General features: G+C 44.4%; 1 protein-coding gene across 1 annotated transcript in view; it reads right to left on the bottom strand.

Moving 5' to 3' along the window:
* Positions 1-14,760, bottom strand: part of LOC119163921 (aldehyde dehydrogenase family 16 member A1-like) — a 75,897-nt gene extending 61,137 nt beyond the window's left edge. The window contains exons 1-4 of the mRNA XM_037415989.2: positions 14,615-14,760; positions 12,867-13,102; positions 10,769-10,944; positions 1,038-1,197 (exon numbers count right to left, since the gene is read on the bottom strand). Coding sequence (XP_037271886.2) covers positions 1,038-1,197; positions 10,769-10,944; positions 12,867-13,102; positions 14,615-14,725 — 683 coding nt within the window. The 5' untranslated portion in view covers positions 14,726-14,760. The remainder of the gene's footprint in view (positions 1-1,037; positions 1,198-10,768; positions 10,945-12,866; positions 13,103-14,614) is intronic.
* Positions 14,761-23,960: the final 9,200 nt, after the last annotated feature.

The following is a 23,960-nucleotide window of genomic DNA, read 5'->3' as shown; positions in this document are numbered from 1 at the left end:
AGACTCACATATTTGATGCCATGCAGTAAACACAATCTAGCATTTTCATGCATTTTCAGCACATGAAAATCTACGAAAATCTACTAAGTCTAAAATGTGTGCTGACACCACTAGAAACTGCCACCGTTTATTAAACATGGAGGCCGCCATTGCTTGATAGCGATGACAATGAGACAGGCCTGGTTTTGCCACTTGCTTGCTTTTGGGCCGCAAACAATCCGAAGCTGAAGCTTAGTTTCCTACACGCTGCTGCTGAGAGCAATCACATGATGCCTTTTCCGATGCCAGTGCTTTTGGTTATTTTCGCGCTTGGCCAATATGCTCACTGATCAGACTGGCTGTTCACATGTGTTATCAACAACATAAGACAACTGCTACTAGAGGATGATAAGAATAGCATACAGTAAGGGATAAATCACCGCTCCATATACCACCGATAGATCTTGGTGTTGTCGGATACCCTTTGATGGGGGGACAGCCCTGGTGTTAGCGTGTTAGGGCAACTGTTAGGTTCGTTCAGGAAAGCTGTCGTGGCCATTCTTTCAGCATGCTTTTCAACATGGTGACGCTATCAATGTGTGAGAATCGCGTCAACGCAGCTGGGGAAAAAGTGGAAGCGGCTGTCGCTTTGCAAATTTTCAAAGTTTCTTCATTTTGCTAAGTCAGGTCGACCATATTTTTTTTCGATTTCACTTCAATAAAACTTTTGCTGCAACGAAACTTTTTCCATGCCCAGTTCATTTCGATGTAGTGGGGTACGACTGTATATCTTTATAACAAAAATTTTGATTATAATGAGCTTATTTCCATTTAAGATGCAACTCTGTCATACACTCAAAGCTAGACACAACGAATGCAGATGCAATGAAATATTGGTTCTAACAAAGTAAACGAAAGATCATATGGCAATCGATACAGTGCTAGGAATAACCTTTGTAACAAATTTTTGGATATAACAAACTTCTTTCCTTGTAAGATGCAACTTTGTTATAAAAAAGAGGTTCGAGCGTAGAGACAAGTGATACGGAGAAGCTCACCCCCCGGCGGCACACATTTCGGCGTAGTGCATTGGCGCAAGACTGCATTCACTTTTGGCGATTATGAGCAGCGAGTTGCCAGCAGCCAGTATCTCGCCAACGCGCCACGCTGACACGGGGCAGGTCGCACGGACGTCTTCCAACAGCACCACGACAACACCTGGGTCACACCCCCCACTCATTGAGGAAACCAGAAGCAATTTGAATCAAAGTGTTAAAAAGGGGTAACACATAGCCACCGTACAATTTTCAATCTTTAGAGAAAAATTGAAGTAGAGGGCCTCTATTTTGCCTACACATAAAAAAAACTGGATGGCAAAAGATTACCGCATTTACTCCCGTAATGAACGAACTCGCATAATAAACACACTCACAACTTCAGTCGTCAAAATTTGTATTTTTCCCCCTCGCATAATAAATACATCCCCTACATTCATCCACCGCCACCTCGGATCGCTCCCTCCCCCCCTTTTGCCTGCTGCTGCGAGCTGTAGTGTTTTTATATTTATCTGTGCGTGACATGTCTTATTAATTATCTGTGCACCACAGCACGGTTCACAAACGGTGCGAATGTAGAGACATGGCAGCTTACAAACACACAGCGAGCGTAGGTCACGATACTGCCCGCACCAACCGACAGTCGCTTCCTGCAATTGCCAAACTTTAAGGCCCAACCACATGCACGCGATTTTTGAGCAACAACGACTGGATTCGCTGTCACCAAGGTTGTCGCGAGGGGTCGTTTTTCGCCATCGTGTCGCAGGTTTTTGGAAAACCAACAAAAAAATCGCTCGTCGCTCAGAAAATATTGTGAAGATTTCCGTGAAATGGTAGTACCCCTGATTCTTGCTTTGGTTGCAATTTACTCTCAGTGCTTGTTATCCATGTGTACTTCAAGAAACGCAAGACATAGGCTATGTTTTCCACAGTAACTTCTCATTTCATTTCATTTCATTTATTCCACCTTAAAGGCCCGGAGGCATTACATAAGGGGGGGCGGCGTACAAGGTATGTCGAACAACTCAACAAAACTCGAAGGGTTCCAAAACGTAAACATTCAAAGAACAATGAAAAAAAAAAAAGGTACAATATGCAAAGTAAAACGCCAATATTACCAAATGCAAATAAAAAAGTAATGGTACAAAGGTAAGCTTCCAGAGAAAAGTGACGACAGTTTATACATTAGTTAAAAAAAAGTATTTAAACATTGGCAGGGAAAACAGCACATTCAGTTAGATTGTGACATGTGACATTTTAGCTTACTGCGGAAAATTTGGCGGTTATTACACGTGACTATATTATCAGGTAGTTTATTCCACAGTGTTATCCCATTGGGAAAGAAGGAAGTAATCATTGCAGAAGTGTGTCCATTTATTGGTGCGATAGGGTGACTGTGGTTTATGCGGGATGAAGTTCTGTGTGATGGTTGAAGGAGGACGTGCCGTGATTGAGGGTGATAATAGAAAGCATGCATCAGACACAATCGAGAAATGATACGACGAGATTCGAGGGACGGCAGTTTCAATGATTCTTTTAGTGCAGTAACGCTGATATCGTTAGAGTATTGGGAGTAAATAAAACGGGCAGCGCGGTTCTGAATCCTTTCTAAATCGTTAGTTAGATATGTTTGTGAGGGTTGCCAAATTGAGCAAGCGTATTCTAGTTTCGGTCGGACGTACGTTTCATAAGCTAATTTTTTAATGTCTGGTGAGGCTAATTTTAGGTTGCGGCGCAGGTATCCGAGAGTGCGTGAAGCTTCTGAACAGATTATTTGAATATGGGTTGACCAGGATAGCGACGATGACAGATGCACTCCGAGGTATTTGTATGATAGGGTAGGGCTAATGGGAACAGACTTTATGCTATAGGTAAATTTTTCTGGGCTCTTTTTGCGGGTGAATGACATAATTTTACACTTAGTTAGGTTTAACGGCATTAGTGACTTATCACACCAAGTTACAATTAAATTTAAATCATGTTGAAGTTTAATGCTGTCGTCTGGTGTACAGATTGGAGAGTATAAAACGCAGTCATCGGCAAAAAGTCTTAATTTGGTTAGCACATTGGTGGGTAAGTCATTTATGTATATTAGAAAAAGGAGCGGGGAGAGACAGGCACCTTGGGGGACGCCGGACGTTACGTCGGAAAGAGGTGAGTCGTGGTCATTAGCGCTGGTGAACTGCTTACGGTTTTTTAGAAAATTTTCTATCCAGAAAATTATGTTGGGAGGGATTCCAAGGTTGCATAGTTTAGAGAGTAAGAGGTTATGAGGAACACGGTCGAATGCTTTAGAGAAATCTAAAAATATGGCGTCAGTTTGAAGATTTTCATCCATGAAGTGAAGAATATCATGTGTGAATTCGGCCAGTTGTGTTTCGCATGATAGTTGTTTCCGGAAACCATGTTGGTGATCGAAGAAAAATTTGATGGATTCCAGATATGTCATTAGGTTTGAAGCTATAATATGTTCGAGCATTTTAGATGGGATGCTGGTTAAGGAAATAGGTCGGTAGTTAGCTGGGATTGCGCGGTTGCCTGATTTAAAGATGGGAATAACCTGAGCTTTCTTCCAATCGTCTGGGACGTTTCCTGTTTGTAATGATTGTGTGAAGATTAGGCAAAGTATTTGGCTTGAGACAGAAACGGTATTTTTTAGTAATTTACTGTTAATACTGTCGCAGCCCGCCGAGGATGAAACTTTAAGATTGTTAATGAGTAGGAATATTCCTTCTGGGGTAATTTCAATTTCTGGCATCGCTACAGCTGCAGATTCGGGCAGTGTTACGGTATCAGTGGTGTTGGCAGAGGAAAACACAGACGTAAAGTGGTCATTTAAAGCAGAAGCGCACTGGTCAGCGTGTATTGGTTCTCCGTCAGCGTTAGTGAGGCTTATTCGATTAGATTGTGACTTGGGGGACAGCATGCGCCAAAATTTGCTGGGATTTGATTGAAGAATTGATAGTAGGTCATGGGAAAAGAATTTGATTTTTGCAGCTTTTAGTTCGGTTAAGTACTGATTAGCGCACGCGCGGTAGCGCTCCCACGCAGTTGAACTTTGGCTTAGGCGGGCCGTTCTGTACAAGCGTTTCTTTCGGTTACAGAGTAATTTTAGCTGTTTGTTAAACCATTGGCAGTTTGAATCTGATTTAATGAGGGTAGAAGGAATGTATTTGTTTCTGAGGTTAAGCATTGTAGTCTTAAAAAGTTCCCAGTTACAGTTGACACTTCGTTTTAGGTGCGTATTCCTAAAGTTTTCTAAGAAGTTGGCGAGTTCGTGATTAATCGCATCAAAATTTGCTCTCTTGTAATCCGTGATTACCTTCCGTGTGGGTGATTTCTTTTTAAGCGGGGAGGCGATGCAAATATGGATTAGGTTGTGGTCACTAAGACCAGGGAGCGTATTAATGGTTTTTATGTCGTCAGGGCTCGAAGTTAGCAGGAGGTCTAGTATGTTATTGCCCCTGGTAGGGCACGTAATAGCCTGGTGAAGGTTAAAATCAAGGGCAGTGTTTAAAAATTGTTGCTCTTTAGATGATGTCCCATTCGACGCTGAAAGCAACGACCAACTGATTGAAGGATAATTGAAGTCCCCAAACAAAAATATAGGTGCATTAGAATGTTTATTTGTAATGGTGTGGAGGGATTGATGAAGTAGGTCGCAGAAGTCGGGGTGGCTGTCTGGCGGCCTATAGCAGACGCCAAAAACGAATTTCGAGGCTCCGTTGGAGACAAGAACCCAGATTAATTCTATTTTATCGTCATGGAAAATAAGTGAGGATGCTAGAGTGTTTTTAATAGCTATGAGCACGCCACCTCCTTTCTTACTTTTGCGATCCCGGCGAAAAATTGTAAAATTTAAATTGGATGGAAACACTTCCGTATCTGTGACGTCATCATGCAACCATGTTTCAGTTAGTATCACCATGTCAGCACTGATATCATTTATGAAACTGCAAAGTTCGTCGCGTTTAGGAATTATGCTTCGTATGTTAGTAAATGCAATGTTTATGTTTAGAAATGCCATAGGACGGATACACGTGTTACACGAGGCGGAATGATTGCAAACCCGTCATGTTCTGCCAACAGAGGTGGCTTCCGATGATGCGCTGTTTTCAAATGTAATGACGGGTGAGTTCCGAAGTTCTGTGACTTTATCAGTTTTCGCGTCATAGAAGTATGATTTATTTCCAACAATAAGTTTGTCAACCCTCAGCTTAAATGCACACTTTTGTGGCCGAATGAATTTGAGTAATTTAGAGCGTGCAAGGCGAGTGGCTGCTGCAAAGTCTTCTCTTACGGCGAAGGTCGTATCTTTGAGCTTAATTCCGCAGCTCAAAATCTTTTCTTTTGTTTTAAAGTGAGCGAGCTTTATCATGATTGGCCTATTCTTGTCTGGGGCAAATTTTCCGATCCGATGAGCACGTTCTATGGCTCTTGGTTCGAGCGTAATATCTAGTTGGGCGGAACAAAAGTTTATGACGTTAAGCTCTGATTCTTCCCAAGTTTCTTTAACAGAGTCCTCAATACCTAAAAAGAGAAGGTTATTGCGGCGCAGTCGATTACTAGCGTCGGTGTTAGCAGCTTTTAGCGTTTCAATTTCATGTTTCATGTTTGATTTTGGCGGTGTCATCGGGTACGGCGCCCGATAAAGGTTCGATTTGGACTGTTTCTAGCGCTGAGATTCGGTTTGTTAGTGCTGAGAGAACTGTTTCATGGTTAGTTTGTACTGCCTTGAGCTGATTAATATCTTCACGAATGGTTAAAACGGTTTGCTCGATCTTCTTGATAGCGTCTGATAGTGGTTCTATCTGTGCTTTAGTTGGACCGGGGTTTAGTTCCACATCCCCTGATAGTAAGAGTATCAACTGTGACAACAATTGTAGGGTGAACACATTGTAACAAGTACATAGCCAGTTGCGCAATTTCAAGTCGTAGGGGCACGACACCGTGACAAGGAAGTAGTTATTGGTATAGTATTGTTTAGAATGGGTAAGGTAACCAACCTGGAAGGTGAGCAGCGGCGTGAACATTTTGCGCCAACCGGTGTCGTGCCCCGAGCTTTTGGTGATGTTGTGAAGATTATGTAGGCCGCATTGGCCCCACGTGGTTGGTGACGTCGACGATGAGAAGCGTTGCCAGGCGTAGCTGCAGGCGCGGGCTGGTATCAGCGGGCTGACGATTGGTGACGAAATCCGTGGTTGATCCAGATGGCTTGAGGGCGCTATGGGCACGGGTAGGTCACCGGGTGGTGACCAAGCGCAGTCGCCCAGGCCAACGGTGTCTGCAACCCAACAGGCCACGATCTGGAAGGTGAGCAGCGGCGTGAACATTTTGCGCCAACCGGTGTCGTGCCCCGAGCTTTTGGTGATGTTGTGAAGATTATGTAGGCCGCATTGGCCCCACGTGGTTGGTGACGTCGACGATGAGAAGCGTTGCCAGGCGTAGCTGCAGGCGCGGGCTGGTATCAGCGGGCTGACGATTGGTGACGAAATCCGTGGTTGATCCAGATGGCTTGAGGGCGCTATGGGCACGGGTAGGTCACCGGGTGGTGACCAAGCGCAGTCGCCCAGGCCAACGGTGTCTGCAACCCAACAGGCCACGATCTGGAAGGTGAGCAGCGGCGTGAACATTTTGCGCCAACCGGTGTCGTGCATGAACATCGACGTGGCGGCAATATTTTGTCGTTAATCTTGTTACTGATGGTTTGTTTTGATGCCTCGGTGGTTGCATGCTGCAATGTTGGTTACTTGCTGCTATGTCAATGGTGGCAGTGCAGTCGTCATGACAGGTAGCCGCGAAGCTGGCAAAGTGCGCCATAGCGTCTTGGCGCAAGCTTCAGGCTGTCCCTCAATGTCCCTCAAGATCACAGCTGATTGATTTGTGGCGTTCAACATCCCAAAATCACCATATGATTATGAGAAACGCCGTAGTGGAGGGCTCCGGAAATTTTGACAACCTGGGGTTCTTTAACGTGCACCCAAATCTGAGCACACAGGCCTACAACATTTCCGCCTACATCGGAAATGCAGCCGCCGCTGCCAAGATTCAATCCCGCAACCTGGAGGTGAGCAGCCGAGTACCTTAGCCACTAGACCACCCCGGCGGGGCCCCTCAAGATCACAGCAGATACCACAGTTGCAGTCAAAGTTTGCGAGAGAAGGTAGCCACGAAATGCTTTTATGGCATACGCAGGCGGCGCGGGGACAGCTTGCAAAAGATAGTGCCATAAACCACCGAATATGAGTGAAGCGCAACAAAGTAGCTGTTTTCAAACACTGTATGCATATGTAAATTCAGAAAGGCTAAGCGACCAAACTTTTTTTTTTTTGCATTACCACATATGTTGCCTATCCCGAAAAAATTTTCATAAAAGTTACCCCACATAATAAACGCACCTCCAACTTTTCTTTGATTTTTCGAGAAAAAAGTGCGTTCATTACGCAAGTAAATACGATATTCCAAGTAACACCTAGAAGTAACCGGTTATAGAACCCGCCCACCGCCAGCAACCGCCATTTCGCTACCGTTTGTGTGGCGTCGTCTGCTTTATGGAATGAAACCGTTGTCTTAGAACAGAGCTTCGGCCACTGTAAATCGTTTAATACCAATGCGAAGCTGAAAAAAGCTGAAAAATCTCAATTGCATGTACAGCCGACAGAAATACAGAAAACTTGGGAGCTAAAGTTATGGTGTGGGTTACATGAGATTTTCTGCTTGAAAGGTGGTTTCACGACAGTGCTTTAAGAAAGCCCTGCAACACTTTTAGACAGTGGTCATAAAACGCTGCCAATCGGTAGTCGAGGCTTCCCAGAACACCTGAGCTAAATATTATAGCGGAGCACATGGCCTGGAATTCACAATAAATTCTCAAAGTGAGCTAGAAATTGTTTTCTTTTTGTACAAATGACAGAAGCAGCTCAAAAACCACTCATCACGGTCGTTCTATCAGCCATTTAGCTCATTTGAGCATTGCACACTCATGAGTTACTAGGGCTGCTGCGAGAAGCCTCGACTTATTCGCGCGATCACGCGGAAAAACCTTGTATTAAAAGAAGAGAGAGAGAAAAATTGAAAAAGTGTTTAAGGTAACGAGGCACGCATAACATTTTTCGCCGTGCCATCCCTCCCTGTTTAGCTTCCAGTTCTTTCGTCGGTATGAGAGAAGAGAAAATGCCATTGCAACGTGTGAGAAATCTTTGTAACTCCCCTTGTACTGAACGGATTCTAAAAGTTTTTGAGGCGGTGAATTCGTGAGGCAACAAGCTCCTTCAGTGAACTCATTGCATGGCTACTTGACAAAGTGTTGCAAGGCACCTTTAAGTCAATGCTAGGAACATGACAATGCCAGCGATGGGAGAAACGTCCAGTAGTTAAAAACAAAGGAGTGACAATTCAGACTGTCCTCAAATGAGAATGAAGTTTTAGAGCTATCGCTGTGCTTCTACAGGTAAATATGCAGAAAACAGCTACCGTAATTACTCGAATCTAACGCGCACCTTTTTTCCGGTTAAGCGAGTTCATAAATCGCATGCGCGTTAGAATCGAGTACGAACAAAAAAATTACGGTCAATCTATTGCCATCGCAAATCCAAAATGGCCGCCCCCTACGTGCGTCGGCATGGCGCGTCGGCTATTTCTGCCTATGTGTTTCCCATGTGCGGCACTTCGTACGTGTGCTGAGGAGTTCGTCATCTAGTAGTGCATTAGCATTGACGGCGTGAAAGGGCTGACTCCAAATACTTGAGTGCACCACGATGCCGCTTTTAAAAGAAAAGTCATCGCGTGTGCAGAAACGGACGGAAATCGGGCCGCATCGCGGTCGTTCCCGAAACGTGCGTGCGGGACCGGCAGAAACAAAAGCAGAAGATTGTCGACAGCAAAGCTTCACGCAAAGGCTTCAGTGGACCACAACAGGGTCGGTTTCCGCAAATTAAAGAGCTGCTCGGCGAGTATGTGCTTGAGCAGCGAGCGGCACAGCGCCCCGTGACGACAGAACTGCTCCAAGTGCGGGCTATGCAATTATTCTTGGAAAAAGGTCTAATGCGGAGCCAGTTTAAAGCGAGCAGGTGCTGGCTAATTAACTATATAAAGAGGAAAGGCTCTTCCCTCCGAAGGGGAACATGCATATGCGAAAACTTTTGCGGAGAAGTACGATGAAAAGCTTTACAGTTTTCAGAGGTTTGTCCTAAACTTGCGGCGCAACAACGGCTACCTGCTTGGGCAAATCTGGAATGCGGATCAGATGCCTCTTTACTTCGACATGCCTGGCACCACAATCGTCGAGAAGAAGGGGGCGAAGCAAGTTCGCGTGCTGACACGGTAAAACTACAGTGACAGCAATGCTCTGTTACACGTCAGATGGGCACAAGCTTTGCCCGTACCTCATATTTAAATGGAAGACAATCCCGAAAGGAATCGTTTTTTCGAGTGGTGTGATCGTGCGGGCCAGCGAAAAAAAATGGGTGCGCGTTGCAATCGATGTCTTGCGGTTTTTTTTTTTTTTTCTCGGTGGAAATCGGGTGCGCGTTACAATCGAGGGCGCGGTAGAATCGAGTAAATACGGTAGTTCCACGAACCTGACCTTCGAGCTCAGTCAAGGTTCTGCCAATGTCTCCGAGATGTAGTAGCGTCGCTGAAAATTGTTCACGCATTGCCAGCAAAAAGGCGCAATGTTCTCACCAAAACATTCACACCGTTTTTCCAGTCAGTCACTGGCACATATGGTATTTCAAATCTTCTGCAAAGGGGAAGGGGGCGCTGGTTCGGGTAAGGTTGTTACTCAGGGTTTTACAGTAATTTACACAGTTAAAAGAGACACTAAAGGCAACTATTAAGCAGACGTTGATTGTTGAAATAGCGGTTCAGAAAACCTTGTTGTGTCACTTCTGTGCCAAGGACGTGTTTATTTTGAAAACAAAATTACGTTTGAATGGTGTGCATCGGGTTAGCGCACTTCAAATAACCTGCCTCAAGTATAATGTCTCATGTCACTGTTACAGTGCAAAACGTTGCCCGGCTTTACTGCACGACCGCCGGCACTAGTAGCAGCAGAACGAAAGCAGCGGGAGCCACAGCAGCAAGTACGGCCATTGATCAATTTCCTGCCATTGCCTCCTAGATGGCAGACGTCTTTTGGTCAACTAGGCCCCACTACATGGCAAGACCTGTCCTGTTTAACCAGGCGAAAATTGAACTTTTGAACCACTTGTGCCATTCCCCATAGTGTCATCCGTCGGCTCCTTTTCCACGAATCAAGCAGAAACGAACAAGCAGCATTTTATTACGTCTCTTGATGCAAGGAAGGTTCTTTATTTAGCGCAGTAAGATCGATTACAAGTGATTAACTCTAGGCAGTTCGTCTCACGTTATCGGGATCATTTCCCAAATGTCCTACTGCGGCGCACGTATTTTTGTGCATTTACCTTAATTTCTCGGCTAGTCGGCTACTGCTGTTGTTAATAGTCGTTTTACCGTCATACCTTGAGCTTTCACTCTCACGTAAATTGTTATTGGACTTTAGTGTCCCTTTAAGTGCACAGAGAACACACTTACACCTATTTGATCTCCAATTTTTCTGCGAGTTTAGTTGCAGACGCGATTAACATGCTAACATGGGTGGTTATATGTGAGCAAGCACAGTACGCAAAGGTGAAAACGTTTACTCGTTGAAGTCGAGCTTTAGGAAACAAAGAGCGCCACGATAAACGAAGCACTACATTTTAGTGACTCACCCCTCGGCGTAGATTCCGGGAAGCGCTCATTGAGTGTCATGGCAACGCCCGCATAGTGGTACAGGTATCGCACCATCTGCGATGCCTCCTCCATGCAGACGGGTATGACCTTGCCCGACTGTAGGCTCTGCATCTCGCCAAATCTCGTCAGATGCTTCTGCATACTACGGGCCAGGCTGCAAGCATGATGATTGTCAGGAGGAGGAATCATTCAACGTGAAGAAAGGCTAGGTCACTTACAGTTAGCTTGCCCCTTGGCTAAACTGGTTCTCTATTATTCTCGGTGACAACTTTATTTGCTTCGAACTTCAACTTTTCTTTAAAGGGAAATCTACGTGGAGCTTCTGCACAGATGACTCTACAAGAAGTAGTGGGATTTGGCGCGCGTCTTCTGATGCTGTGGAAAGTGACGGGGGCGTGCCATCAGCGTTGATATAGACGCAGTCACTGCTTAAAGTTTGAGGAAGAGCTGGGACTGATCTTGCGCGTCCGAAAATGCTGAATGAATACAACTGTCTTGCTGGTGTGTGCTGTGTCCTGCCTCCAATAGCTCCATGTAGAAAATTAAGGAAGAACTTTAACATTTCACATTGAAAATATGGCTGCTACTGTGGAATTACATTCATTGGTAGTAGGATGCACACGATTCAGCTTTTCCTTCGCTTCAATGCCAAGAAAAGTTGTTGCCGAGTGTAGTACTATACAATATTTAAAAGGAGTCATGACACTTTCCTCCCCGTTATCTGTTCTGTGCTTCTTTTCTGTTTTCTTGAGAAGACACATGCATTAAAGAAACGCCTACATTGCACATCCATCATGTCAACTTGAATGCATGTGCTAGCCGCAGCCCTTATTATCCTATGGATTACTAGGAGCTACAGCAAAATGTACTATAACTAGTCTTGTTTCTTGAATGTAAGTATGTCACTTAAGAAAAACTGTCTTTATTTGTACTCGATACTAAGACGAACTAGAGGATATGTCACTTAAGAAAAACTGTCTTTATTTGTACTCGATACTAAGACGAACTAGAGGATGAAGAACGTACGTGCCGGCTGAGTTATTCTGTAGTATGTGCTAGACACATCTTAGTTTTTCAGTTACATGACTGGGCTTAACAAAAAGCCTGAATAGCTCCGAAGTTGAAATATTGATGACACATTAGTGCCCATCCTGTGCGGTGTGTCACGTCTTAAATTACAAAACCTTAAGGAGTACTGACAAAAATTTTAAATATTTTTAGGTTGTAGCTTTAAATAAAAACACGGGTGTTGACAACTCTAAACTGAGTGTCGTGGTGCTTGGGAAAGTCACTGAATATATCTTTAGTACACCCCCCCCCCCCCCCCAACACCTTAATACAGCAATTTCGGTTTCGGTGTCGAGAGAGTCGCTTCGCAGTGACGTGTCAAGACACGTCTGGCATCAAGGGAAAACTGGAACTCGCGGTGTACTAGCAACAACAGCCGGTTTGCTGTCAGTCACACATAGTTCACGTAAACAAGAATGAGTGAATAACAGTCCAGAGGCTCTGACAGCAATTGCTGTGATTTAGGCTGCATGCAGCATGAAACTCTGCCGGAGAGAAACGACAGATCACAGCACATCTTGTGGAACTGCATCAAACACCCAGAGAAAGAAAGATCAAGAAAAATCTTGTGGCAGCTCGAGGCAGCCGCAAAAAGCTACAAGAACAGCTCTGGGCCATCCAGCAGGTCCTCGGGACGCCTGAAAGGAAGGGACCCAGGGAGCCGGCGAGTGGAGACCCGTGCTGAGTAACGGCAACACCAAAGACGACGCAGGCCCCCGTCGGAGTGCGCGAGCGCCCAACTGCAGACAAAAATAAAGTTTATCCAATCTAATCAAACCCAGTAAACTGTGTTGACTTGTCGGGATAATGTCCATTACGGTGGGGCTAGCATGACGGTGAACTTTAAAAACAAAGTAAAATATTTACGTGTTGTCTGGCTCTAGTGTGCACAGAGTGTTGATAATGCACACCATGAAACTGAAAGATATCCCTTTTGTGGAGCCTCAGAATCATGTAAGAACTCCTTTAACTGTTGAGAAAACCACAGATGTGTCAAACTGGACTAACTTGTAGAGGTGGGTGCAGCGTGTGTACGGATCCATCTTCGCCCAGGCGACCTGTGCAGCCGTGGACGACTCCAGGGCCCGGCGGTAGAGTGCCTCATCCATACCCGCCACACGGGCTAGCACGGCATTGGTAGCAGGGCTTTTGACGGCAACAATATGGGCGTCACCTTTGTCAGCTAACAGCAGTTTTCCATCCACGAAACCACGCAGGTTGCCGCCCTGGGCCTCCAACCATTTCTGCGGGGAATTTCTTCAACATCAGATTATTATTCTTACTTGGAACTACTAGTTTCATTCTGTATGCCACTAATAAGCAAATTTTTCTGTTTACTACAAGTTATGTACTTTCCTTTCTTTTTCTTTATTTCGAATTTAATGGACTGTTGTTAGCAGGTAAACAATATTTATGTTATGATGATATCAAATTTGAATTGTTTAGTTCTGTTTAATTTGATTAGAAGTATTACAGTTTCTGTTACATTTACTTCCAATGGGACCCGCACTAGCCTTTGGCTATAGGACCATTCAGTTTGTGCATAACCTGTATAAGATACGTGTGCAGTAAAGAACATTCACTCAATAATTATTTCACACCTGTGGCTAAAATCAAGTCCTTTCCAGCAATCCACAGCCATCCCTTTCTCGAGTCGACCGACACAACCTCGAGCCAGGAAGTTTGCGATTTTCGTCGCTTTCAGTTCAACTGAGCTCGCCTTACACGACTCAACATGGCATTAGAACAGGCTGCGATTGGTTCAGAATCTAGCTGCATGGTTCATTATGTCCCACCATGATGACTCGTCAAGCATCACTTATATCGAGATGTCTCTAGACTCGCAAAATCTGGTTGACAGACGCACATCTCCCCTGACTCTCGCTTGTTACATTCGGCTGCATTACTGTTTTCCTAGCTGCCTATTACTTTCTCCTGGCGCTTATTTCCGTCAACTGCTGAACTTCAGAAGCCCCCCCCCCCCCCCCCCGCATGATTTTTTACGAGCAATCACTGTGTTGAACAAATCATTTCTTCCGGTAATCATCAGAGAATAAAATAACTCACTACAAGACATCATCGCAGAGCATGACTCGTGCAGATTTAATAAGCTGTTAAGGCTCACTCACACTCAGAACACATCAATACTCCGCCTATAGTGCTCTATTTTTGCACCACATGTAGTACAATATGTGCTAAGCTGTATACCCGAATTAAAGCGTTTACTACGTAAATGCGTTTACCAAGAATTTAATAGTAAGGCGTCTTTTAGACATAGTTTACTAATGCAGTCAGTGTACTGTTAAACTAAACCAATACCTTTACATTACTCTGAAACTGAAACCACAACCATCGCAGGAATTCCTGCTTCGGTCACCACCGGCGGCGATTCACTATTTTATTCGCATGCATTAGGTAATTTTTCATTCCATGTCGTACGTAACAAACTACAATTAAAAGCTACAGATCACATTCCCCAACTCACTTGAAGGTGGTCGCTCGTTGCCGACACATTTTCTAAACCACACTGTACTGTCACGGTGCTTGCGCGAGGTAACAAAAACTCAGCGGGTCTGAAAAACCGGTCGTTCGTCTGCAATCAAGGTCGGGCCGTCGAGATCCTCGATTATCACGGAGCGGCTGTACGCGAAGAGATAAGACCGGCGTGGCGGTCGCTTCGGCGTGCAGCCGTTTAGCGCGCATGTTACGCGCAAACCTCGCACTGTGCGGTAAGAATAAACACCTGGTTCTCTCACCTTGGCATAGTCGCACGGGTCCATCACCTTGTCGTACCGTGGACGCTCGAAAGCGCTTCTAACGGTTACAGGGGTTTTACCGGCAAGTTCACTAGGAGACTTAGCGGCCATTTTTAAATCTATGTTCTGCGGGGTTTTTCTCTAACTGGCACTGTTGCAACCTATAGTTCGTACAAAAACAAAAAAAGACCAATTCACTCTGTAAAAGCACGGCTAAATTGAAATAATAATTATATTTTGTTTTATCATTTGTAGGAAAATGCGCGCGTTTTATACAATTATAAGTTTAGGACCGCACTTTGTTGTAATGGCACCCATCCTGGCAAATTTTGGCAATCTCAGTGAATCAAGCAGAGAACAAGTTATCAAGTCACACAGCTGGAAAAGCAGAATGATTTATCTTCCTATTTGTATCAGCGTTCGCTGCTGCACAAAATGGGTTGAGTGTGTTTGATGGGTTGCATAACGGCAAGGAGTACCCACGAAGTGGCACCATATTGTTTGGGACTGAGGGAAGGTGAAGGCTCAGGCGCGAAGTTCAAATCACTTGCTGGCCTGTACCTTCCCCTCTAAGATCGTAATGTGTACCGTAGCCCCAGATGCAAAATAGAATAAACGGAGCAGCTCATAAAAGCTAGATAAAGTTATGAAACCATCTCAAAAGCTCTGTGCGTTTTTTCACGACATTGATTTTTACAACAATAATAATTAGGCAGGCCATCCTATCGGTTCCAAGCTTGAAGCAAGTGCAGAGCTGGTTAGCATTCCTTGTTTCTCTCTATTTCGACAGCGGGGTTGTTTAAGCAGGGCGTATTGTGCCTGCTGAATCTGAAAACTATCACCATCCCCATCGAGTCTTTGTCCTTTGTCGTCTGTTTTTCCCTCCTTCTTCACTGTATAGTATATTTCCTTCACGCTCAAACTGAGCCGCGCTAAAGAAATATCGTTTCATCATGCGCCAACTCTTCTTTTTCTTCTTCTCTTCATCTCATGCCTCTTACCCAATGCAGGGGATTGGCCGAGGGTTAGGCGAATTTGTTTTTTTTTTTCTTCGCAATACTACTCGTATATGCTAGGGATAGGTTTCACAACAAATAATTACTGAGTAATACTATTTAAAACTCGCCCAGTCAGCAGTACTCTCTAATTCGTCCGCTTCATTACAATGGATTCATCTTGGCCCAGCGAGGAGTGGGTGAAAGAAATAACGAGTATACAGGATGAACTCACCGGAGGATCAGAATGAAATGGACGGATGCCAAGATTTCACGCGCCAGAAGCGCACTGGACCTCCTTTAAAATCTCCTTTCCCAAACACAAAACCCAAAAAGGGCAGTGAAAATGCCATTGCACTTATTAAAGAGAGTATTTTAAAGCTGCCGTTGCTGAAGTGTTTCGCTCGTCAACATAGATACCTTGAAAGTATTACAGTGGAATTGTAGGCCTTTGATTTCTGCTTCTACTGACTTACTTTGCTTAATTAATTAGTTATATCCGGATATATTCTTATTACAAGAAACCTGGCTTAACCCTGTTAATAATTACCATTTAAACAATTTTAGAGCATTTCGGTTAGACCGTCCATCACTAGGAGGTGGTTAAAGTACACTAGTCTCGAATAAATTTTGCCGCACAGCGAGCATAGCTTTTCAGCTTATGTCCACAGACTGTGAAATTTTGGCAATAGACCTCTGTCTGCCAGGGCACCACCCTTTTTCACTTATAAACGCATATTTTCCAACGGGTTTGCATAATACTCAACAATTAAATACTGCCTTAGCTAATTGCAAGAATGATTTCCTTCTAACTGCTGATTTCAACTCACATCATGTTTGATGGGGATTTCGAACAGACCCTTCTGGTACTCTTCTGTGGGATTGGATGATTAATAAAAACCTTACCTGCCTAAACGATAGACAGCCTACATTTATTCGCGGACGGAAACGATCGGTATTAGATCTCACGTTTTGCAGCCCAAGTGTTTCAATAAAGTCTTGGAAAACAATTGATTTCTCTTCAAACAGTGACCATCTTTCTGTACACTTTGAAATCTCATGTGCTGTGAAATCTATTGAAAGGTCAGAGAAAACATTCATCAATTACAAAAAATTTAAAGACTGCTTGCGTTTCAACATTAGGGCAGTGTCCAGTGGTCAAAATGAAGACCTCGACAGAAATCTCTGTTCTGCTTTAAAAATATCCAAGAACACTTCAGAATTTGTAATTGCTTCATTGTCATCCAAAAGTGTCCAACCTAGTAGATGGTGGAATAATGAGTGCACACGAGATTATAGAAGAAGAAAAGCTGCATGGAAAAGACTTATATGTAATCAGAGTCCAAAAAATTGGAAGGATTATCAGTTCATTGCGGCAACATTTAACGCACTGTATCGCGAGCGAAAGAGCAATATGACCAAGAACATTTCGAGTACCTGTCTAAATCAAATAACAAACGTGCTTTATTCAATTTCCTTCGTGATAGGAAGAAGACCCCTATGCCAGGAAACGTTGACTCAGTAGTTCACACCTCACAGGAACTACAGGAATCATTGAATCAGTTGGCTAAAGAATTAGAAAACAGGTTGTCAACGCATCTTCCTAATTCGGCTTACACAACAACCATCTATGACTACCGAGAAATATCAACTTCCGAATTAAATCAGACTATGGAAAGATTGCCAAATGCAGCACCAGGCCCCGATGGAATAACAAATACAATGCTAAAAATACTTCACAGGGAATATCCGAATGATCTATTAGGTCTCGTCAATTATTCCCTTAGAAGAGCATGGATCCCTTCTGAATGGAAGATTGCGAAAATTATACCATTGCTTAAGAAACAGGGGGCAGGCTATAATTTAGACAACATACGACCGATAGCCTTAACATCTAATGTCGTAAAACTTATTGAAAGGGTACTTCATGGTCGTATAATTAGGTTTATTAACGGGAAACAACTGTTGAGTTCTTCCCAAATCGGCTTTAGACCTGGATATTCCATATGGCATGCACATGTAGATCTGGAAAGTCGTATTCATATTGCCCGTCACAAAAAGCACTTTGAGACATATGTAAAGCATACGATAGTGTAGAGTATTCTATCTTGACTAATCAGTTATGGAGTCATGGACTTCCACCTTATATATTAGCATGGGTGACGGAATTTTTAAGTAGAAGAGAATTCTATTGTTATCAAGGCGGTTTCTCTTCCTGTAAGCACAAGCAAACCCGAGGTGTACCTCAGGGTTCAGTACTTTCCCCGGTTTTATTCAACATATTGCTTAGTACCATCCCCGTTCATCCAGATGTGAAAACCTATGATTATGCCGATGACATTGCTTTCTTTGCTATGGCACATGACTTCCACTGTCTCTACACTATCTTGCAAGCATATCTTAATGAAATAGAACATTGGCTGGATGGATTGATGTTGAACCTGAATACCGGTAAATGTGCTATTCTCGTTTTTCCTATCAAAGATCCCGTGCACACATCAATTAATTACAAGCTTCAAGATATCCCACAAGTACAATTATTGAAATATCTTGGAGTTATGTATAATGAACATCTAAATTGGCGCCCTCACATTGAATACATCGCGACAAAAGCAGTACGCGCGATGGGCGTATTGCGGAGGTTGAGCAATTGTAGATCAGGTATGAGAAGAAAGGCACTTTTGATTATATATAAAATGTATGTCCGACCTGTGTAGGAGTTTGGCTGCATTCTTTTTTCTGGTGCGCCAGCCAACAAACTTCGGCCGCTCGTTCTGTTGGAAAGAGAGGCTTTACGGCTCTGCTTAGGACTTCCAAAGTATACTGCAAATGCAGTGTTATACCTTGAAGCACGAATACCAACCTTATTTTGTCGCTTTAACATTCTTACTGTGCAGACCTTTTTACGACTATATGAAGCACCGTTTAACCCTGAACAAATTATTTTTATTTCCAATCCTGACCTATTCTTTTCCGTGCATTGGCCCAGATTTGACAAACCACAAATAGTATTTGTTCAATCGTTACTTGAGCCTCTAAATGTACACGTTCGTGATCTGATTCCTTTAACTGAGCAACAAAAGTCTCCAGAAATTGTTTACCATGATATCTTCCCAACTCACGCTAAGCTATTACCTACAGGCATCTTAAATTGTTTATTGCAGGACCATTTGTTGCAGAGTCATAAGTACTCTGCCAACAAATGTCATTATAGCAACGGATGCATCTCAATCACATGAAAAATCAGGCGTTGGAATATATTGCCCCGTACTTGATTGGTCATTTTCACTTCGCTTACCGAATTTTCTTTCTGTCTTTCTGGCTGAATTCATGGCAATAATGTTAGCTTTGCGAAAGGTAAATATTTCCATTCCAGTCGTAGCAGTCTTAACTGATTCATTATGAGTGTGCTCTTCTCTGTCCGCATCTGGTCACTCACCTATAGTGAAACTTTTTAAATCATTGATTCCCTGTCATCTCCGAAGTATTCATTTAATCTGGACACCAGGGCACAAAGGTTTGTTGTTAAACGAAACAGCTGATTCTCTTGCGAAGGCATCCCTTTCGACACCAATTATTCCTATTTTCCCTCATACAGTATACATTACGGTGGCGCGATTTCGCACACTTAAAATCAGGCAAAATTTATCTGACCCTGCACTGACGGCTTCTCCAGAGTACAAACACTTGTTGTTTCCCTGGCGCAGTGAACTGACTAATTCAAGGATGATGGAAGTTGTCATCACGAAATTTCGTTGCCGCGTTACCTCCCTCAATTTTTACTTGCATAGATCAGGCATATTGAATTCCCCTATGTGCATTTACTGTAATCAAGAGGAAACGATCAGTCATTTTTTATTACATTGTCGCCGTTTCGATTTATTCAGGCAAAGCATACTAGCACCACCTCTTCAAAGACTGGGCTTGCAACTATCACAACCTGATCTTCTTTCATTTGGAGCCTCTACACTGGGTTTCAGCCACAGGGATGTTTTATTCGCCGTTCAAGAATACACCACTGCCACTAAACGATTTTCTTGCTAAATTACTGTCTCACTATTTTTCTTCTTTTTTTCTGCAAACTTGATATCGGTATTTCAAATCAAAATTAAGTTACAACAAATTTGTAGGAATGACGCATTGCTGAAAGTTTAGGGCAAATTCACCTTATAATCGGCCAATGCCCTTCTTTGGGTACGAGCCATTTGCACAGGGAAACAACAACAACAACAACAACTAACCGCTATCACAATTCACCCACTCATCCATGAGAGGACAGAAGGAATGAAATCTCAGCGTGTCCCGGGCCTTGTGTTGACCCGTAGCGGAAATAATGCAAGTAAGGCGCTTCACTAATCAAATCTGTTCTCTAACGCTGTAATCATTGCACGTATGATTATCATGCTTGACTTAATGCAGCACATTGTATTACACTGTAGATTATAAGCATTACACTATAGTAGTTAACTATGGTGGCGCGCTTAGAACAGAATAACACGAGACATGGACAAGCGGAAACGTACAAAGTTCCAAGTTTTAAGCTGTAAACTTACAACTTGAGTTGTAATTTCGCACTGCCGTATGTCCTCGTGTTCTTTAATGCGCAACCTTAGTTAACTATCAAGTATGAACCAACTCACCCTGCAGCAAGTTTTATCGAATCACAATATAGGTTGTGTAAATAGGTATTTCATTCCCCGAATCAATACAGCGACAAATGCGTTCCCTGCAATGGTGCAGTGTAGGATGGAATTCAAGCCCATGCGTTCAACGGCTGACGAGTAGCTTAACTACGTCGGTGACTGTCGTGTTCTCTGTACTAGCTAGACGGCGGACCCCTGAAGGGTCTGATGAGCAGCCCGAAGTCGTCGATGCCTTCATCTTCGCCTTCCCAAGTCGACGTCTCCGAGGTGTCTTTGTCGTCGCTGAGGATTATCCACAGTATTAGGATAGCCAAGAATATAAGTAAACCGAGTACGATCATAGTGAAGACGAAAAGGGACATAGGCATGTTCCACTCTTCGACTTCTTCTGCAGCCTTGCGCTGAGGCGATGGGATGCCGGGCATCCAGCGGACTCGGTTCCCGCTGCTCGGACGGCTCTTGCTTCCGTCGGCGTCTCGGCCCACGAAGATGGGAGTCGCAGCGGGTGTGTCCTCGGAGATGACGACGTCGATCATGGGTGCCGCGTACAGTGCCTCCAGTGCCGGTGTACCGGTCGGCGATGGCATCACACCTCGGTAGAAGTACCTCTTGTACCGAGGGTCCCAGTACAGGGGCAGGTCTTCGAGGACGACGGCCGTAGCGTATTTGGTCTCCATTTTCAAGATGTTCTTCTTTCTTCTTGTCTTTGAGCTGGTCGGATGGTTGAAATTTTGTAGCAGGATTCTACCCACTACAGTGAACTGGCCTCCGATCTCCCTGAGGCGTAGGCAGAATTTTTGGGGGTCGGGGCAGATGACACCTGCTTGAAATTGTCATTTTTCACTCTTCATGGCATGGAGAGAAAAGAAGTTCGGGGAAGGGGGGGCGGTCTGCTGTGACACCCCCTGGCTGAGTGCCAGAGCACGGTACACCAAAGCGTCGAAGTCGAGAGTAGCTATCATCCTCGCTGTTGTCCGGTGACAACATCGGAAGCCTGGGCATCGCACGCTGCTCCTTTTATTACGGGCAACTGGGCCATGGGGGCCTTCACAGTGCAGAACTACCTGCTGTATCGAGGTGGGGGTGGTTGGGTGCGAAAAAGCTTTTGTTTTGGGGGCGATGGTGGAATAGGCTGCTCAGCTCCGGCCTACAGGAGGAAACTTGAGCTGCTCAGCACGCGTGGGAGGCTGCTGAAACACAAGGTCTTCTGACTTCTATATCTGGTCTGACTTCCATATCAGTTTCTGCTCAGGGCCTGGCCTTGACCAGAAACTAGCTGGCTCTGGATATGAAGTTGTGTCATTCATTAATTCATTAATTCGTTAATGTTTTACGCCTGAAACCACAATAAGATTATGAGGGATTTGGTAGTGAAGGGCTTCGAAACTTTCGACCCCTTGTGTCTGTTCGCCTACATTAAAAGCACCCACCATCGAAAACGTAAACGGTATTCGATCCTGTGACCTTCAGGTCACAATCGAATTCCATAACCACCATGGCGAGCACGGCGGGTTATTTCGAGATAGGCGGTTGTGCGCGTCCCCTCCATGTATTAGATCTACCGTCCCTAAGCAACTCACCTAAGCTATGCAATAGGACATAGTACAGGGCTCTAAATATTTCGTACACTTGCAGTTCAAAACACACTAACAACGCACAGTAGATCGACTTTTGCATTTAGACTTCATTGAAAGGCGACCGAGAGTTGATAGAACCCCAAGTGTTCTGCAGTCATCAGAGGAACACTGCAACCACTGAGCCATTGCCGGAGGCCACTTATGCTTAATTTATTTTGGGCAGCGATATCCTAACGAGCAGTGCTCGTGAAAATTGGGCAGCATTGAAATAAACCTTTAAAAATGCATCACATTGTCAGTTTTGCTGGTGGTTGTGCTAAAACTGTGTAAAATCAATCGCTGATGTATTCCAATAGCAAAGCACAGTTCGCTAGACGAAGTGCACAATAAGTGTACAGTCCTGAAAAATCTGCTTTGGGAAGTGCAAAAGAATGCTCTAAAACCATAACTGCCAGGTAAGGAGCTCAGTTAGTTCGATGATTGTGGAAATTTTGAAATACTTTACTAAAGAAAATATATCAGAATATAGAACATTATTACATAATCGGCATGAAGGTAAACGGTCACTCAAGTCATATAAACCATTTGCAATTCGCTCATAAGAGTCATGCATTCGACTTTGTACTTGTATATATGACGCTATAACCTAATAGAAGACGTCAAATACTTCACTTTTTTTTCGGTATAGGTACATAATCAGCTAGCATGTCCCCAAGCAGCACTTGCGCTGAGCCATAGGCGTTTGATGTGGACAGCTAAAGGTCGTACGAAACGCCGGTGAGTTCCTGAGGACCATGTTGACATCCACTGATGGTCCCATGATCGGCAGTGGATCACATCTGTCGTATGCCCACATGAGGTACACCAAACGTCCAACCGACGCTTCCGTACCGTTGACGCTTCTCAAGACGTTCCAATCAACAGCCATCATGGCGTCGACGGCTGACACGACACCCAATGCGGTGGCCGCTGTCTTCAGAGAGTCCGCAATGCCTGAACCATTGAAGCATGACTTGTAGGCTTCTATGCTACAGCTTGTCTCTGGAGGCCACGGCTGTTCAAGCAGGAAAGACCAAAGTTGGTAGGCCATGTCCACACCCAAGAGTGAAACGTCCAGTGCGACCGTTCGCTCTACGGGTTGCTGGAGGATGGCGTAGAGGTTTGTGGGAATGTAGGTGACATCCCCGTTCCTTACCATGTTTGGAAGAAAGAGGTCGTCCACACTGGGTATATTGCGTGACACTTTTGCTTTCCTAACTTCGAACACGTACGAGCGAGTCGCGAGGAAGTTGTTCGGAAATGTTCCAGTCACGGCCGGAACAGGGATATCTGAGACCACAATTTGCTCCGGAAGAACCAATCTGAGTCTATTTAGCTTTCCAGCGACCTCTTCTTGAGACACTTTATGAAGCGAAGCACTGGCGTGCTGGATCACGTTGTCTCGCATTTTCGTGAACAAGGCGGTGACGTATTCATTCATATGGTGGCCACTCAATACGTGAGCCATGTACACCTGCTCAATTTCGCAAATGTCTAGCACCTGGCAAGTGCTTAGTGACCATGCGCCAGGCGTCACGGCTGCTTCTTCAATCACGTCTCGAGTTTTCAGGGCAGAGCATATGGCAATATAGGCGATTGTCGCGGGCTGATGAGGACTGTGGGTGAAGTAGCCTAAGAGGTTATTCACTTTCTCGTCTTGGTAAGTATGAATAGTATTTACGTTTGGATGAATAGACAACACAAGATCGTTTACGATCTCACTCCAGTCACCGTCTTTTATGTTCTCAAATGGGCTGTTAAATTTGTGCTGAGAAAAGAATCTTACGTCGTCACTTCTGCTGAGTGCGGCCACAGTGTCTTCGGTGATTTGCAAACCATGGAGGTCAACGGTTGCGTTTACTACAATATTAAAAGCTTCTAAAGCCAAGTTGAGAACGTCCAGGTTCCTGTTCTGCGAAATGCAACCATCGTTGATTTTAACGATTAAGATGTCACTGCCCGCGGAGACCTCGAATGAAATAACGGATGGCAGGCCGTACCTGAGGCTTAGCTCCGCCAGGAGGCGAATCATTCGAAGCAGGTCCATCACTGGAGCCAAATGCAAGGCCTTCGTGATAGCCGTCACGTAATC

The sequence above is a fragment of the Rhipicephalus microplus genome, chromosome 8 (genome assembly GCF_043290135.1).
Source record: "Rhipicephalus microplus isolate Deutch F79 chromosome 8, USDA_Rmic, whole genome shotgun sequence".
NCBI classification, from domain to species: domain Eukaryota; kingdom Metazoa; phylum Arthropoda; class Arachnida; order Ixodida; family Ixodidae; genus Rhipicephalus; species Rhipicephalus microplus.
The sequence above is the reverse complement of the archived record's forward strand: the minus strand, read 5'-3'. Positions and strand labels throughout refer to the sequence as shown.